A 16,082-nucleotide genomic window follows, 5' to 3' on the forward strand; every position below is an offset into this window, starting at 1 on the left:
AATCATGATCCAAATCCAAAACTTCTTCATCCAAATTTTAGCATTCAAACCACAGTACATGAGCACTTTTTTAACCAGTACATATATAATCTGACAATTGAAAGGTTCTATATCAAACTAAAAAGGACATGAAAACACATTTATAAAAGGAGATAAAACTTTGGTATTGAAATCCTCAGGAAAAAAATATAATATCAGACGGCCTGACCGGGGCTGCTGCTATGCCAACCTTTAGCGCAAGGCGGTATTTCCATGAACTCGTCAAACTCATTCACGTGAACATCGCAGCATTTCCACTGCACAAAGAAAACATTGATAAAATTCAACACAAACTCAAAAAAAGGGTCAAAGAAGCTGACTGAGCAACGATAGGCGTTACTCACTCCTTTCACTCTGTCATGGAAGACGGGAGGACCTGGATGATAGCTACATGCAGTCTCGTGATTGTCTCTCTCTTTGAATGTTTTGCCACATCCTTTGTTGTTGCAGACTTGCGGTTGATTAATGTCTATAACAACCTTTTTAATAGGAGGTGCTAATGATTCAATCTTTTCTTCTTCTGCTTGTACCGGTGTGTTCAAGGTCTGCCTGATCTGTTCTTTGGGTTGGGAGCCTGTGTGATAAGGATACAATGTCATATATTCTTTTGAATTCACCAATGTATAACGAGAATTTAAAACCAGAGAGAGTGAAGATACCAACCATGGTCTGAGCAGAAGAAGCCTTGCCGGCATCTGGGGCAAGAGTCTTTTGATGCTGGATTGACAACTGGAGATGAAGTAGGAACCGTGACAGGTTGTTTAGGAGCCGGCTTAGCCAGGACTGGTTTCTCAGTTGTGTGTTTACCTGTTTTACATCTTCATTGCAAAAAAAAGTATCAGTGTTTTGCAATAAAACCACAACCTGCATAATATGAAAGATAAAGCATAGCTTATAAGATGAGGAGGTATTATTTATTATTACCCAGGAATTTCCAAGAACAAACTGAAATCATGACTTCGTTGCTTGCAGCAGCTCCACTCTTTCATTCCATCATGAAAAAACGGCTGCGAGTTTAAAAACATTCATAGCTTTAATTCTCAGAGCATACGAGTCTGAAACAAAAAAAAAAACAAACATAAACAGTTGAAAAGTAAATTTGACTTACTCCCTGATTGAACAAAAACGGGTAGTCAGTGAAAAGACCAGCCCAAGCCACACCGGAAAAAACAAAATAGTAAAAGAACATGAATTCCTATAAAAGCTCAAAGCAATAGATGAATATGAAATAAACAAAGGCCAAATGCATATGCAGCAAAGCATAGGTTAGTTAAGCTACTAAACGAAGCCAAAAGATCCAACAAAGACACACAATCATACTTTTGTTTCCTTCTATCAGTTTGCTCACTAAATTCAAAGGGTTGCAGAGAGTTTTGAATTTGACAATTAGAGAATCAAAGCAGTTTTCAAGGCTTTATTTACTTACATCTATATGAATCTACATGTAATCAGCTAATCAAAAAGTTCAAAACCTAATTAACCATTCATCTTCTCAAGCTCAAAAGTTCATTAAAAATCCACAATTCTTCAAAAACACATTCTCCAAATTGAAAAGCTAGCTCCCAAATAAAATTCGGATAAAAAAAACCCAAAATTGATCCGAATTGAAGAATAAGAAGGAGGACTAATCAATCAAAAAGGGTTTGAGTAGCAGAAACTTAAACTAAGACTTGGAGAAAGAAAGAGAGAGAGACGTACAGAAGCATGAAATTGACAAGAACCTTCAGGATTATCGTCATCGGTGAACATGGCGTTGCAGCCAATACGTTGGCACTGAAGCTTCTTCGTTGCAGATCTTACTTCCATTCTCTCTCTTTCTCTCTTGCTCGTGAAATTGTGCAGAAATCGCAGTGGACGACGAATTCGTGAGAAAAAGTTTTTGGGAGTATGTAAAACTAAAGGGGCTTTTTCGTCTTTAGCATAATCTTGACTTTTAAGAAATCAACGGAGCCACGGTCCACGGAAGGTGTATATACAAAAATTCATAATTAATCTTAATTATCTTTATTTATGTAAAAAAAAAAAAGTAAAAATTTCATAACTCGAAGAAGCCCTAATATTACTTTTTTTTTTTTTTGTTAACAGAAGCTTAAGGTTATAATAATAGCAGAACTAGTTAAAACTTAAAATATACCCCCCCCCCCCCCCTCCATTTTCTAAATAATGTCATTTTAACATATTTTACACTAATTAATAATGGAAAGCTAGAGACAACTTAGTTTGTATTGTCGTTGGATAAATGTAAGCTACAAGACATTTTAAATGGTTTCGATTGATCAAAATAAAATTGAGTACGCTTTTGAAAAATAATAATAAAAAAGAGAGATGGATTCAAAAGCATGCATACAAGGCTCTAATATCATTACAACTTACACCAAATAAACAAGCTATATAAGTCGCTTGAACTACACAAGAAGAGGTACTGATTACTACTAGATAGATATATACCATATTACAAAGGAATATGATTTAAGAAACTAGAAAAAAAAGCGAGTCCTGGATCTGATTTGGTCAGTTTTAAATTGTTTTTTGAGCTTCCGGTTTGAGATCAAAATTTGTTTTCCTTTCTTAAATCTTCTTCAGTCAATGTATAAAAGAGACATCACTTGGTTCTGTTATGTACTTCTATCAATGATGCTTTCTCCTGCAAATTCTATAAACAAAACTATTTCCCTTAAGATGATTACTCATTTCATTTTATCAATACATCTATTTAGCTCTGGAAAAGAGTAGGGAATGACCTCGTTCTGGGAACTGTTCTCAGAAGGGAACCATCGAAGGAGGACACCGAGGTTCATTGCACTCGGTATTAACTTGAACAGCAATGGAGTCGTTACCTGTAACATTCCGCATTTGCAGGTGTAAATAAGCTTTTCAGTATAATATTATTTCAAGTATGTTCTCCTGGAATGGGAAGAGGCTTATTTGTACGTTGAGGTAACTTACCAGACTTAGAGCTGTTGTGCCCAAGAGGAGGAGATACATTTTCCCCTACATTGTCATTCATTTTAACAAGAAGTCACAAAGTTAAGTAAGAAGCAAATGGTAAAGGGTGTGTTGAATTACAAAAGCATAAAAGTGTTACCTCGATAACGTGTAGGTTTGACGCTCGGCTTAGAAGCACAAAGGCGAATTCTCCAATCTGAGCAAGTAATACCCCGACCTGTTCAATTAGAGACAACAGATTTACGTGGATTGTTCAGTGACGGGTTTCGATATGAAGGAACTCATAGAAGATTTAGAAGGAGAGGCCAAAAACTCACGTGGAAAGATATCCTCATGTTGTACCTAAAAGCCTTAACAACTACTGCTGCAATTGCTGTCTTAATAACTATCACTAGAATCACCGACGCCAAAAGGATATCCACGTGGTTCCATAGAAAGTGAACATTAATGAGCATCCCGATACTGGATAGAAAGAGAGCGGCAAACAAATTACGAATTGGTTCCACCTACATCACAAAGTAAGGGAGATTTCAGAAATATCAATAACCTGACCTTGAGACTTCACTTTTGTACCAAGTATTTGCAACGTAAAAACAACAACGAGTTCAAAATCAGTACCTGCTCTAGTGTATGTTGAGCAAATTCTGTCGTAGACAACATAACACCAGCCACAAATGATCCCAACTCAAGACTAAGACCCAGCTTGTCACTGCACTGAAAAAGTTTTGCAAGGAACCAACACTAAAGTTAAGAAATTGAAATTACATCAATACGCTATTATACTTGAATACTCCCGTGTCTATTGTAATCATCATTGTTTTCTCTGTAGTCTATTAGTAAGATGCAGCTCAGGTACCAATTTACTCAGATGTTATAATGCACCAAAAGGGATCAAAAACCAAAGCAAAGAAATGATAGAATTACTAACCCATGCAGATAGCAAGCAGAATGCCACAGCAGCTAATTGGTAAAGTTCATTTGTCTGCATTATATAATGAGAGACATTGGCAATAATTCGGATCCCATTTGAAGAAAGAAAGGACGATAGTCAAAGTAATGTCTGGGAAAATACTTCATGTAAAACTTACTTGAGATGACAACTGAATCATTAACTTCAGAAAGCGGGGTACAAATGACCATGTTAGCAAAGATGCCACGGTTAGGTATATGGACAATATCAGGAGCCTAAAATTACAACAATAAAATGTTAAATGTCAGATACGGTAACAAGGATATATAAGAGGTTCCTGGACAATAGTTTTACTATGGAACCCCACTTACAGCTTTCCCATTGATATAATTCCTTGTAGTAAACCACTGTTACCACCCAAAACTGGAAGCAAGGCGAATAGTAAACCAACAACACAGTCCTGAAAATTCAAGATGAAGGAAGAAAATAGCTAAAGGAAACAAAAACTTCATATAACGAAATATTCAGTTTGTAAGTATAGTGTTATGAGTGAAACCTGAAAGATAAGTATCCCTATTGTAACTTGACCATGAAGAGAACTTGTACTATTCCGTTCTACCAAAAACTTCACTACCTGTTCAAATTGACAAGTAGATAATAAACAGAAACTCTGAGATGAAACGGGGGAAAAAGAGTTGCTTTTGTAGAAAATTGAGAAGATTAAAGAAAAGAAAATGTACCACTGCAGTTGATGACATAGATAAAAAGGCACCAACAAAAATCCCCTCTGACAACCTTGCTCCACACAACTGCACATGTCATAAGATATAAATTTCAAAAATAATTTCAAGATTGCAGTATATGCACATATACTGAGCTGTTTGACCATACCAAGGCAGTTACACCACACAAAAACATGAGTAATATAATTTGAAGAAGCCCTCCAAGGACAGCAACTGGGCCAACGACTTTCAGCTGCAGCATTAACAAAAGAACAAGAGATTATCAGAGTGATATTGAAAAGTAGACATGAAATTCTATTCAAGTTACAGTAAACAGTATGTAGATACCCACCTTAGTCATTGAGAATTCCAAGCCCAAAGCAAAAAGAAGGAAAACAACACCAAACTGAGCTACGGTTTCAACCTGCCATAGCATCAGAAGAGGAAACACCGAAACTATGAATACCAGAATAGTTTTTCCGTATGAATGTGGGGATCCAAGTTACCCTTTTATACCCATACTGATGGCTTGAACTCAAACGAGAAGAACAAATTTCAATGCTGAAGCCTTAACATGTTCAGCAAGAAGCAAAAAGTTTATCCAAACATCTAATTGTTATACAGTAGAAGAATTCTATTTCCAACAAACCTTAATTGTAAGAGAACGAAAAGCGAGATCAGTATATAGAACATGTGACAACAGCCCTGAAACTTAAGTGGTCTACTAAGGTCCTCTTACACTAAAATTTGCATGGCGTTGTCTAAAATAACAACCAAAATATGTCTTCCGATTCTGATAATACCTGAACCATTTCACTAATGAATTTCAGTCCTCCTGGCCCAATAATTGACCCCGCAAGAAGATATCCAACAATGACCTAAGGCACATAAAGATAGAATAACATAACATTAGAATAGATAATTGACTTAGAGATACTACGATCCTAATATCAGATGTATTTCATGCTATTATGTAAGGTTGCATACCGGTTGTCCAAGACAAGAGAAGACGATCCCACCAATAGCAGCAAAAACAATAATGACAACCAAATCTGATATCAGTCTGAAAAAATTGTCAAAACCTATTCATCACAAGTCTGAAACAGTGTATGTACCAAAATGCTCCAATACAGAAGAAAAGAGAGAGAGAGAGACCAACCTCAAATCTACTTGAAGTATCGGATACTTAGATTTCTTGTTTGACATGACAAAAACATTATTCTGCATAGTAGCATAAGAAGAACATTAGCTGCAACTATATAAAAATGGTGAGATCAAGTATTAAAATGTTGCTTAGTCTTCCAAAAAACCTTTTTGTCAATAAGAGTCATATCATCAGAATCTTCATTTTCCAGGGAAAAGACATCTTGAAGTTGAAACGGTCTCGTACCACTAGACACATTAGGGAAAAAAAAAAAAAAAAACAAGTCATAAACCCTCACTGAACCACTAATTAACATGGCTATATTCAACAATTACAACAAGCTTCTGCGTACTTATTTTCTTGTGTATCATTCCTTTTGCCCTTCTCATGCGTTACTTTAGCAACAGTCTCTATTTCAGCCTGGCAAACACAATGATAAAATTCTGAATACAGAGCTCAAGAACATTAAAAACTCAAACTCAAAAACTATAACAAGTAACTAAAACCTACTTGTTGATCAGCAACACTGCTGTTAAAGCTAGCTCCATCCGATCCTAAGCAAAAACAAAGAAGATGTTAAGCTTCTTCATCATCCACCAAACGAAATACAAATCACAATCACAAACACTAGAAATACTAACTCTGCTATAATCATCGCACAAAACTATTATTGTTTTTATTTTCTTCACATTCAACCAAAGGAGATCGAAGAAGAAGAAACCTAACCTTCAGGAGAATCGTTTTCGGAAAACTCTTTTTCCAGAACCCGATCGAACATTTTAGCGATACTTCCTTCGCCGTTTCCCGGCGCCGTCGAGTTGACAAGGTTGCCGTAAAACCGCTCCCGCGTTTCTTCATCAGATCTCGCTGATAAAGACGAACCAAGTAGAAGGAAGAACGTAAATCCAATCACTACGAATCTCGCCATTGATCCCAGAGATTTGGGAATCGCCGCGAATCGAATTGCTTTAGAAATCAGATTGATTCCTTCTTTTTGTTTTCTATTCTGTTTTTGTTTTTTTCCTTCTTAGATCCAAAATTTTGAAATTAAATCAATGGAAAAAAGTTTTTCGTAATGAATGGTTGTTAATATTTGTTAATTGTCAAATACGTGCGATTACAATTTGGTTTGGTTCTTCTTTATAATTAAACAAGTCTCGTGACAGAACCAGTCCTTTTCTCACGACACCAATAAAATAACATTATAGTGGTGTGTTCAATAACAAATCCAAATCATAATGGCCACAAAAAACACACTTTACGACATCGTTTAGTAAAGAGAGCGTGATGACCACAAGCTCTTGTCTCCCTTTATACACTTCACATATCTTCTTTCTTACTCCATAAACAAATCACGACCACATAGAGAGTAAGAGAAAGAGAGAGAGAGCTAGATTTTCCAATGGCTACCCTCGCAAGCACGTTATGCACGGGGATAAGTTACGCCGGACAGGTTCCGGTCAAGCGTGCCGGAGAGGTGGGACGTAAGAAGCAGAGAGTGGTGGTGGTGAGAGCAGAAGGAGGAGGAGGAATCAATCCAGAGATCAGAAAGAATGAAGAGAAGGTGGTTGACTCTGTAGTCGTCACCGAGCTTTCCAAGAACATAACTCCCTATTGCAGGTTTTTCACATAGATATATATAGTTAACTCCTAGGATATTTTGTGTGCATATGTATATAAAAAAGAACGAGCTTTGCATGGTGATGGATTTGATATGATGTGTTTAGGTGTTGGAGGTCGGGGACGTTTCCATTGTGTGATGGGAGTCATGTGAAGCACAACAAAGCTAATGGAGATAACGTTGGCCCTCTTCTTCTCAAGAAACAGTAGTTGTTCGATTGTGTCTTGTTTCCCCTTTGCATGATGCAGTAGCTTTCTCTTTTTTTGTTTGGGTGATGTATTGATTGACACTTGTCTTATTGAATAAAAAGATTATATTATCTAGTGAAACGGTCTTGTTTATGTCTAGCTTTTTATATGTGGGTACGTGGTGTTGTTGTTCTTACACTTTATCGGGTGATTTGTATATGCGCAATCTTTCAAAGAAGATGTGGACTATGCCAATGGCAATGTGGATTCTATCATAGAAGATGTGGAGGATACTATCAGAGATGAGGTGGATTCTATCATAGAAGATGTGGACTCTGTCAAAGACGATGTACATTCTATCAAAGAAGAGGTGGCTTCTATCAAAGCAACTATAACCTCTTTGAAATCAACACTTGATTTGCTGCCCACGAATTGAGGATTTACTTGCTTTTTTTACCTCTTTCCAAGTATACAAATCTCTCTTCTTAGATCACTTGTTTTTGCATATAAAAATTTATATTGAATTTTTTTTTATTGGACAAGTTACTTGTGATAACGTATTAAAACTATCAAAGTCTTTGATTTAAACTTTTAAATTTATTCTTCTAAATTTTACAAATTTATCCCATATAAAAACGTTAATAAAATTCATCTCGTATCTCTGACACCAATTGGCATGTTGTGTTGTTTTGATCAAGTATTCTGTATTCCATTATATTTTTCACAAGATTTTGTTCATCATATAAATATGACATTATACCCTATATATAGATAGAGGAAATTTGGAAAAATGTCCTGTGTTCTAATATGTAAAATGACTTAATTTACCAAATTAAAAATCAATAATTTTTTTTAAATTACATTTAAAAATATAAAATCGATTTTGAATTATAGGTAATAATTTTGTGATTTTTTTTTTTCACAAAATTTGTATCTAACTATCTATTCTAAAGATGTTTTACACAAATATTTCTTAAAATAGGAATAAATATGTTTTACACAAATATTTTCTTAAAATGATAATAAATATTATGTTATTAAAAATAAATAAATAAATTCACAATGTAAAAGATATAAACAAACTTTTTTTTTATTATGATTAGCTCATAAACATTTATAAAAACTTAAAAACTTCTGAAGAAGACAAAAAATAAGTTATGCATTTATGTTATAATTGTTTTTAGAGAAGTAGACTCAATTTTGGAAATTTGATTTGAATTTTGATATAAGCATGATGAATATTCAACTAAAATTTTTATAATATTTTGAAAAAAAATCTTTATCTTAAAAAAAATAATTAATATATATTTCAAATTTAAACTATTTTCTAATCTAAATTGTAAATTTAATTTTGATTTTTTAAATATAAATCTTTTCATTTAAATCATGACAAATCGATCATTCTATATATGTAAAATATATATTTTATTTAAAATAGCAATAGATTTTTTTTTTATCTAAAACAGAAATATGGTATTTTTTCAAACTAAATTTAGATATATAATTAGATTTGGGTTATTTTCGAGTATCGGTCCCAAAGTTTTTGGATTTAGAATTTAGAGGGTTTAGAATTTTGTTGATCCCGGCTGAGATTTTATATTTTCATCGCCATCTTCTCGGGTCCAGACTCCAGACTCCCTCTCGAATACCCTAGCTAGCACTCTCGCTCTCAATGGCAAAATCTATCACCGAAGTAATCTTCTTCTCTGTTTTTATATGTCTCTTTCTCTGTTAACAATGGTAAATTTTTATACAAAATTTAAACGGACTTTGCTCTTTTCTCTTTTCGATTTTCAGGATGAAGCTTCTCCTTCTCCAGGTTAGAATTTCGTTTTCCGGCAGCTTAGTATTTTCCTTACTAAACACGGGATGATTTGTCTCCTTGTCTCGCTTATGAGTCTAGCTCTGAATTGTTTTTTACACTTTATCGGGTCTGTAGATGTGAGTTCCATGGATCCTCTCGAAGTAGCTGCGGGCTCTCTCAAAGAAGAAGATGTGGATTCTTTCAAAGATTGTGTGGCTTTTGTCAAAGATTATGTGGAATATATTAGAGGATATGTGGCTTCTTTCAAAGAAGAGGTGGCTTATGTCAAAGAATATGTGGATTCTTTCAAAGAATATGTGGACTCTGTCAAAGGCGATCTGCGTTTTATCAAAGAAGAGGTGGCTTCTATCAAAGCAACTGTGAAATCAACAATTGATTTGTTGCCGACCAAGAAGGATTTACCTGCTTTTTCGACCTCATTCAAAGTATATAAAATCTCTCTTCTTGTTCACTTATTGTGCTTAGTTATTGTGTTTTGCACTAAGTTTGATTTGGTTGATTTTGGCAGAAACGTGATGAAGGTGAAGAGCCTGCCAAGAAAAAGTTAAGCATATTTAATCTTCTATATTATTTTTTTTCTTATGTAACTGTAAGTGCCAATTAACACAAATCGTATTCTGTTTATATGTATGTACAGGCTAAAGCAGACACCAATACTCCTAACATAGAGAGCAGTAGTAATGTTTCTAGCAAGGAATCTGCTGTAGTAACCCCAGAACTAATATTTCGTCCTGGCACTGCTGAACCTCATCCTCTTGAAAAGACTGCTAAGGTAGGCGAGAGAGTCGTATTCAAGCCAGAAACTGGGGCGAGGTAAAATTGATTATACAAGTTTTGGAGACATGTGTTCTTTTGTGTTGATTATATTCTCTCCTGCAAGTCATTGCACTGATGACACTGGTGCATGGTAAATTCAGATATGATAGTGGCACGATTTTCGTAAAGGGATATGATTCTTCGCTTTCTGAGGATGATATCGCGAGAGCAATGCTTGAGCATTTCAGTCCATGTGGAATGGTCAGAAGAATATACTTTTACACAGATGGAACCTCAGCTATCTTGAGGTCTATGTGACTGCTTTCTTACTCCAATTTTGTGATGAACTAATTAAAGTTAAAAATGCTAATATGTTTTCCCGTTCTTTTGACAGACATGTTTTCATTGAAATGTTACAAGGCACAGAGGCCGCTTTAAAACTTAATGGAAGTGACCTGGGAGGATGCAAACTTGAAGTTCATGATGCGAAAAAGAGAGAGGAATACTATGGCCTTCGTGATGTGAATATTCCTTATATCCCGGTTCGTCGTAATCAGCATGTGGATCCAAGAATGTACGCAAGCGCAAGGTACACACACAAATTTTGTTCTTGATAAATTTATTCTAGTCTCTTGACAACAAAGTGTCATTGAATTGTGATTTTTGTTTTTTGGTCTTTTAGAGAATGCCCTCCTGTGTATGGCATTGTCAGTTCTAGCAAGATGAACAAGTCATAGAGACCAGCTGCAGCTACTGCTGATGTGACTTGTTTCTCGACCAGCTCACATTTAAAATTTTAATAATATTATGTCTGTGTTTATATCTATTTATATAAGAATAGTGGCCTAATGATAATGTTATGAAACTGCGTTCATGTATTTCACTATTTGGTTTAGCTACTTTAGCCTTAGGACAACCTTTGTAAGCTTGGATATATAGATCCTGAGAGATGTTCAATCCTAAGATTGAGACCTTTATATGGGGTTTCTTGCATGTAGGCTATACACTTGGATCCCATTCTGTTAAGGAGTCTTCAACCTCACACAAATCTTCTCAGCACTTGCTTCAACTTCAGCTTTTCTGCGTTCCTTCATCCCTCTTATCAGTTCAGTGATTTGGTGAGTGATGATGATAAACGATGATGATGATTGAGAGAGTAGAGGACCCAAGAAGAAGAAGAAGATGTTATTTACTCTTCAACCGAAATAAGCGTTGAGAAGGACAAACCACTTGGTTCAACACACGTAAACCTACTAAATACAAATTGAATTAACTAAAACCAAATGATTGATTGAACCGGAATTCATAAAAACAGATGAGAGTAACATAGAAGAAATTCAAAGTGTGTGATAGTAGTGGCTTGTTCTTATCAGAACTACTGGTCACTTGGCGTTTTGAACGACTGGTTTAACGTTTAAAAATAAGTGTGTTTGCGGGGAGGTTTGTGACTGGTTGACCAGTAGGTGCAATAGCGGTTAAATTAAAAAATATAAACGGTATAAAAACCCAAATAGTACATTTCATGATAAAACATTTTATGAAAAGGTGCAAAAATGTTAAACATAATTAATAATAAAAACCATAAGTAATTACTAATTATAAATACTAAATAATTATTTAAATATAAAATAATATAGTGAAACACAAAAAGTAATTTTTAATATTGGAAAATGAAATTAGTGAATGATTATTATTTGAGAATTAATGTGAATGATTATTAGTGAATGATTATTATATATATATATATATATATATATATATATATATATATATGTTGATTTCAGAGCTTGTGGTTCCCTATGACGGATGCAATGACTCAGTTGCTGCATCATTTATTAGGAAATGCACTAAAACAATGGGAAAACTATCGCAGCTAAGCTTCTTGATGATCCATTCTTTAATGGAATATCATGTGATGACAAAGAAGAAGAAGTTAACAAAGCCATTCCGCAGATGATTAGTTGAACATTGCTAATTGGACATATTTGGTGCATTCATTTTTGTTTATTACCTTATCATTTCTAATATTTTATTTTCTCAGAGCCAATCCTCTTAGAGCTGGAGGATGAAGATACCGTACATACCTAATACGCCTTTCACTCAATTGAAGGTAATTTGTGTATATATTTATAGATTTACACATATATTTGGATAAATTTCAACATTTTGTGCCTTTTTGATAAATTTTAAATAAAGAGGTATTTTTGAAAAATAGTATCTGAAAAGGAGTAATATTCATCTCGCAAATAATGCGTCTTGCACATAATATTCATATGTTGATAAATCATCCACATATTTGGATAAATTTCAACATTTTGTGGCGTTTTTGATAAATTTTAAATAAAGAGGTACTTTTGAAAAGTAGTATTTGAAAAGGGGTAATATTCATCTCGCAAATAATGCGTCTTGCACATATTAATCATACATTGATAAATCATCTGAGCTGTAAGGACTCCATAGTGTCTTGGCAGAAGGTTCTTTGGATGAATCCAGAATTGCATGTACATACTCCTTTGATGACAGCAAAGCAATCAATGTTTTGATAAAAGCAACAAACAAGTTTAATTGGACTTACAATTGCTGAATTAGCCGTCAAACCGACATGTTATTTATGAAATTAGATCATTTCTAAACCGAATTTAAAGACGAACATTTCTTTTCATCCTCCTCTCTCACATTATAAAACTAAATATTGTACTCGCACGAGATTTTAGTTTAAAAGATTTACCAATATGAATTGTTGAATAATTTATGGGCTTTACATAACTGGGAAAGAATTAATCAACAATAACATTTTGTTCTGTTTTTAAGATCCATTCTCCACATCATTACCACACAAAAAAAACACATAAATTATATGAGTGAAACTGTAAAGTTGTGATATAAACTTAAAATTATCTGAATTGGTTAAATATTACCATAAATATATAATTTTATATCACAATCATTAAACCATATGACATCATAACATACTATACTATCTTTTTCATCTAGTCAATTTTGTAACAAATGTAGTTAAGTTCATAGCTTTGTCCACCAACAAATTTACTACAGTAGTATTAAATTTCATTCACTCGAAACCAGGTTTTATCTCGGTTTATTTATTTTTCCGGTTATTAAGCAACTTATACCGGATACAACCGAATAAAAACCCCCCTTTCTTTCTCCTTCTTCTTCTTTCTCGAACGTTCGCCAAAAAAATTTCCTCTCACATTGTAAAGTTTTAGCTTTGATCCGCAAATTTCTTCACCGAATTGCTTCTTCAAGCTCCGTTCACAGCTGCAATGTCATGGTACCGAAGATCAAAACTTGCGTTCGATACCTTGCGACGTAACATAAATCCGAAGAGTCTACCTCGATCTCATGTCCCTTCGAGAATCAATCCAGCTGGGTCTTCTAATCCCACAACTAATTTTTCTGGGTTCTCTTCAATTCCTTCGAGAGAACTGGGGTTAAGATCATACACATCTCTTGGGCAAAACTCGAATAGAATCGCGTATAACCCGTTTCTGAGTGTGCCCAAGAGACATTACTACGTTGATCGATACCAAGTTCGTCATTTCAAGCCACGAGGACCAAGACGATGGTTTCAAAACCCTAGAGCAGTGTTGACGGTGACGCTGGTTGGTTCTGCTGCTCTGGTCACTTTGTATTTTGGGAATTTAGAAACGGTTCCTTACACAAAGAGAACACATTTCATTCTATTGTCGAAATCTATGGAGAAATTACTAGGGGAAAATCAGTTTGAGGAGATTAAAAAGCAGTACAAGGGAAAGATTCTTCCTGCTATTCATCCCGAGAGTATTAGGGTTAGATTGATATCTAAAGAGATCATTGATGCGTTGCAGAGAGGTTTGAGTAATGAGCGTGTGTGGACTGATTTAGGGTATGCTTCTACGGAGACTACTTTGGGTGGTAGTGATAAGGGAACGAAGGAGACTGCAATGGCTATGAGTGGTGAAGATACAATGACTGATATGAAATGGTCTAAAGAAGATCAGGTTCTTGATGATAAATGGATTCAACAAAGCAGGAAGAAAGATTTACATGCTCATGCTGCCACTTCTCATCTTGAAGGGCTTAATTGGGAGGTTCTTGTGGTTAATCAGCCTGATGTTAACGCGTTTTGCATGCCTGGTGGGAAGATTGTGGTGTTCACTGGCCTGCTTAATCACTTCAAGTCAGATGCTGAAGTTGCCACTGTGATTGGGCATGAGGTATGAAACCTTCGATTGTTTTCATTTTGTAGATGTGCTTTGTTTTCTGTTAGGCTGCTTGTTGATCTGAAAATGATTAGGTGAGTTGCTAGTGGAACGAAAGCATGGTTTTTTTTCTTCTTCTGATTTGTTCTGTTTATGGGATTAGGTTGGTCATGCGGTGGCCCGACATATAGCTGAGGGAATAACGAAGAATTTGTGGTTTGCAATCCTTCAATTGGTGCTCTATCAGTTTGTCATGCCCGATCTTGTGAACACGATGTCTGCCCTTTTCTTGAGGCTTCCTTTCTCCAGAAAGTATTTCCTCTTCCTTTCTTCCCATCAAACATTATCTACTCTCTTTTACTGTCAATCCTTTGTTTTTTACTGCAATAGCTCTTTAGTTCTCAAATAGCTCATGAGGTCTATATTGAGGAAAAATAGCTTTTTGGGAAGTTTTTGGTTCAAATTTTCACATTCTTTTGCAAATGATCAGGAACAACAGTTCGGAACTTCAATATATTGTAAGAAACTAATCACTTGGTTAACGTTAGAAGGTGCTGGTGTAGTTAGGCATGGTAGGAGAAGAAGCGAATAAGGACAGTTTGAGAATTAGTTTTTCACATTCTTTTTCGAAATATATCAGGAGCAACAATTGGTAAGATTGGATGTATTTTAAACAAACTAATCATCTAGTGAACCATTCTGCTCCAATAGCTAATGTTTTAAGTAGCTGTTATTGTAGTTAGGGTAATGGGAGGAGAAATGTAGCAGAAAATGAAAGATGCGTATGGGTGTGAGGGAGGAAAACAAGTTCTGATGCATTCAGATTCTTTTTTTGTGTGTTACATTATAGGATGGAGATGGAAGCGGATTACATTGGTTTGTTGTTGCTTGCATCTGCGGGATATGATCCACGAGTAGCTCCCTCAGTTTATGAGAAGCTGGGTAAGCTCGGTGGAGACACACTAGGAGACTATCTATCAACACATCCCTCGGGGAAAACGAGATCAAAGCTTTTGGCTCAAGCCCATGTGATGGAAGAAGCACTAATGATCTATAGAGAAGTCCAATCAGGTCGCCAAGGCATTGAAGGCTTTCTATAGCCTTTCTCCACTCATCTCTCAGCTTGCATCTGTACGTTATTTACTCTCCAGCTTTTCTTTTTATACATGTTACATGTTATGTTAGTATGTTCTCGTTGATGCAATAAAGTGATTATGACTGAGACATATAGTTGGAATATAGATGAACATTTTAGACATTGATAATGCAAATGGTGGGAATAGGAAAAGAACATCCAATCGAATAATTCATAAACACTGAATTGAATACATCTATTGATTCAATGAATCATAATTGATCTATTGATACAAGTCATTTCAGAAATATCAAAAGTTTCTTTGCTTCTTTTGGGATAATAGCTTGAGAGTGAAAAAAAGTGGTCCATTTTGCTCATGAGCTTTAAATGTTGTAATAGACCGTTGAGCTGACCACTGCTATTCTCAGTAAATTCAATTCCATTGAAAGAGATAGAAACTCTATTTTACACAAAATTATTGTATGTCACAAAACCTTATTTTCAATTGAACTTATGACCAAAGAAGATAGCATTATACTCAACATTTGTGTAAGTTTAGCTTTTAATACCATTTAAGATACGGCAACACGGATCCACCGCATTGTATTGAAGCGTTAAAAGACTCATTTAAGGAGGTACGAATGATTCAGTCTA

At 35.0% G+C, this 16,082-nt stretch overlaps 5 protein-coding genes across 7 annotated transcripts; 3 read left to right on the forward strand and 2 right to left on the reverse strand.

The window, feature by feature from the left end:
• Positions 1 to 5: 5 nt before the first annotated feature.
• On the reverse strand, positions 6 to 1,898 carry LOC17875154 (cysteine and histidine-rich domain-containing protein RAR1). Its single transcript, XM_023784871.1, has 6 exons — positions 1,738 to 1,898; positions 1,148 to 1,150; positions 964 to 1,046; positions 703 to 857; positions 384 to 613; positions 6 to 296 (listed from the first exon to the last, which is right to left on the reverse strand). The coding sequence occupies exons 1-6, from the start codon at positions 1,843 to 1,845 to the stop codon at positions 195 to 197; spliced, it is 681 nt and encodes a 226-aa protein (XP_023640639.1). The 5' UTR covers positions 1,846 to 1,898; the 3' UTR covers positions 6 to 194.
• A 433-nt stretch (positions 1,899 to 2,331) lies between these two features.
• On the reverse strand, positions 2,332 to 6,826 carry LOC17877262 (K(+) efflux antiporter 5). 3 transcript variants are annotated; one of them, XM_023780772.1, is made up of 20 exons: positions 6,488 to 6,826; positions 6,272 to 6,315; positions 6,114 to 6,181; positions 5,928 to 6,009; positions 5,777 to 5,838; positions 5,605 to 5,680; positions 5,421 to 5,495; positions 4,970 to 5,041; positions 4,787 to 4,870; positions 4,636 to 4,704; positions 4,452 to 4,529; positions 4,267 to 4,355; positions 4,074 to 4,170; positions 3,914 to 3,967; positions 3,604 to 3,699; positions 3,303 to 3,491; positions 3,125 to 3,202; positions 2,986 to 3,030; positions 2,781 to 2,876; positions 2,332 to 2,704 (listed from the first exon to the last, which is right to left on the reverse strand). In XM_023780772.1, the coding sequence occupies exons 1-20, from the start codon at positions 6,687 to 6,689 to the stop codon at positions 2,693 to 2,695; spliced, it is 1,668 nt and encodes a 555-aa protein (XP_023636540.1). In that variant the 5' UTR covers positions 6,690 to 6,826; the 3' UTR covers positions 2,332 to 2,692. The 3 variants fall into 3 exon arrangements, with proteins under 3 accessions (XP_023636540.1, XP_023636537.1, XP_023636535.1); XM_023780769.1 differs by having other exon boundaries at positions 2,332 to 2,683; positions 6,488 to 6,825; XM_023780767.1 differs by having other exon boundaries at positions 2,332 to 2,692; positions 6,488 to 6,823.
• A 169-nt stretch (positions 6,827 to 6,995) lies between these two features.
• LOC17875348 (CDGSH iron-sulfur domain-containing protein NEET) lies at positions 6,996 to 7,723 on the forward strand. The gene is made up of 2 exons (XM_006281299.2): positions 6,996 to 7,381; positions 7,489 to 7,723. The coding sequence occupies exons 1-2, from the start codon at positions 7,164 to 7,166 to the stop codon at positions 7,589 to 7,591; spliced, it is 321 nt and encodes a 106-aa protein (XP_006281361.1). The 5' UTR covers positions 6,996 to 7,163; the 3' UTR covers positions 7,592 to 7,723.
• A 1,400-nt stretch (positions 7,724 to 9,123) lies between these two features.
• Positions 9,124 to 11,144, forward strand: LOC17877291. The gene is made up of 8 exons (XM_023780777.1): positions 9,124 to 9,263; positions 9,368 to 9,389; positions 9,510 to 9,820; positions 9,904 to 9,939; positions 10,033 to 10,208; positions 10,313 to 10,459; positions 10,546 to 10,740; positions 10,834 to 11,144. The coding sequence occupies exons 1-8, from the start codon at positions 9,243 to 9,245 to the stop codon at positions 10,886 to 10,888; spliced, it is 963 nt and encodes a 320-aa protein (XP_023636545.1). The 5' UTR covers positions 9,124 to 9,242; the 3' UTR covers positions 10,889 to 11,144.
• Positions 11,145 to 13,337: 2,193 nt separating this feature from the next.
• LOC17876312 lies at positions 13,338 to 15,611 on the forward strand. The gene is made up of 3 exons (XM_006280409.2): positions 13,338 to 14,368; positions 14,517 to 14,665; positions 15,204 to 15,611. Exons 1-3 carry the CDS (start codon positions 13,436 to 13,438, stop codon positions 15,451 to 15,453), a joined length of 1,332 nt encoding a protein of 443 aa, XP_006280471.1. The 5' UTR covers positions 13,338 to 13,435; the 3' UTR covers positions 15,454 to 15,611.
• Positions 15,612 to 16,082: the final 471 nt, after the last annotated feature.

Source organism: Capsella rubella, unplaced genomic scaffold (assembly GCF_000375325.1).
Source record: "Capsella rubella cultivar Monte Gargano unplaced genomic scaffold, Caprub1_0 scaffold_8, whole genome shotgun sequence".
Lineage (NCBI taxonomy): Eukaryota > Viridiplantae > Streptophyta > Magnoliopsida > Brassicales > Brassicaceae > Capsella > Capsella rubella.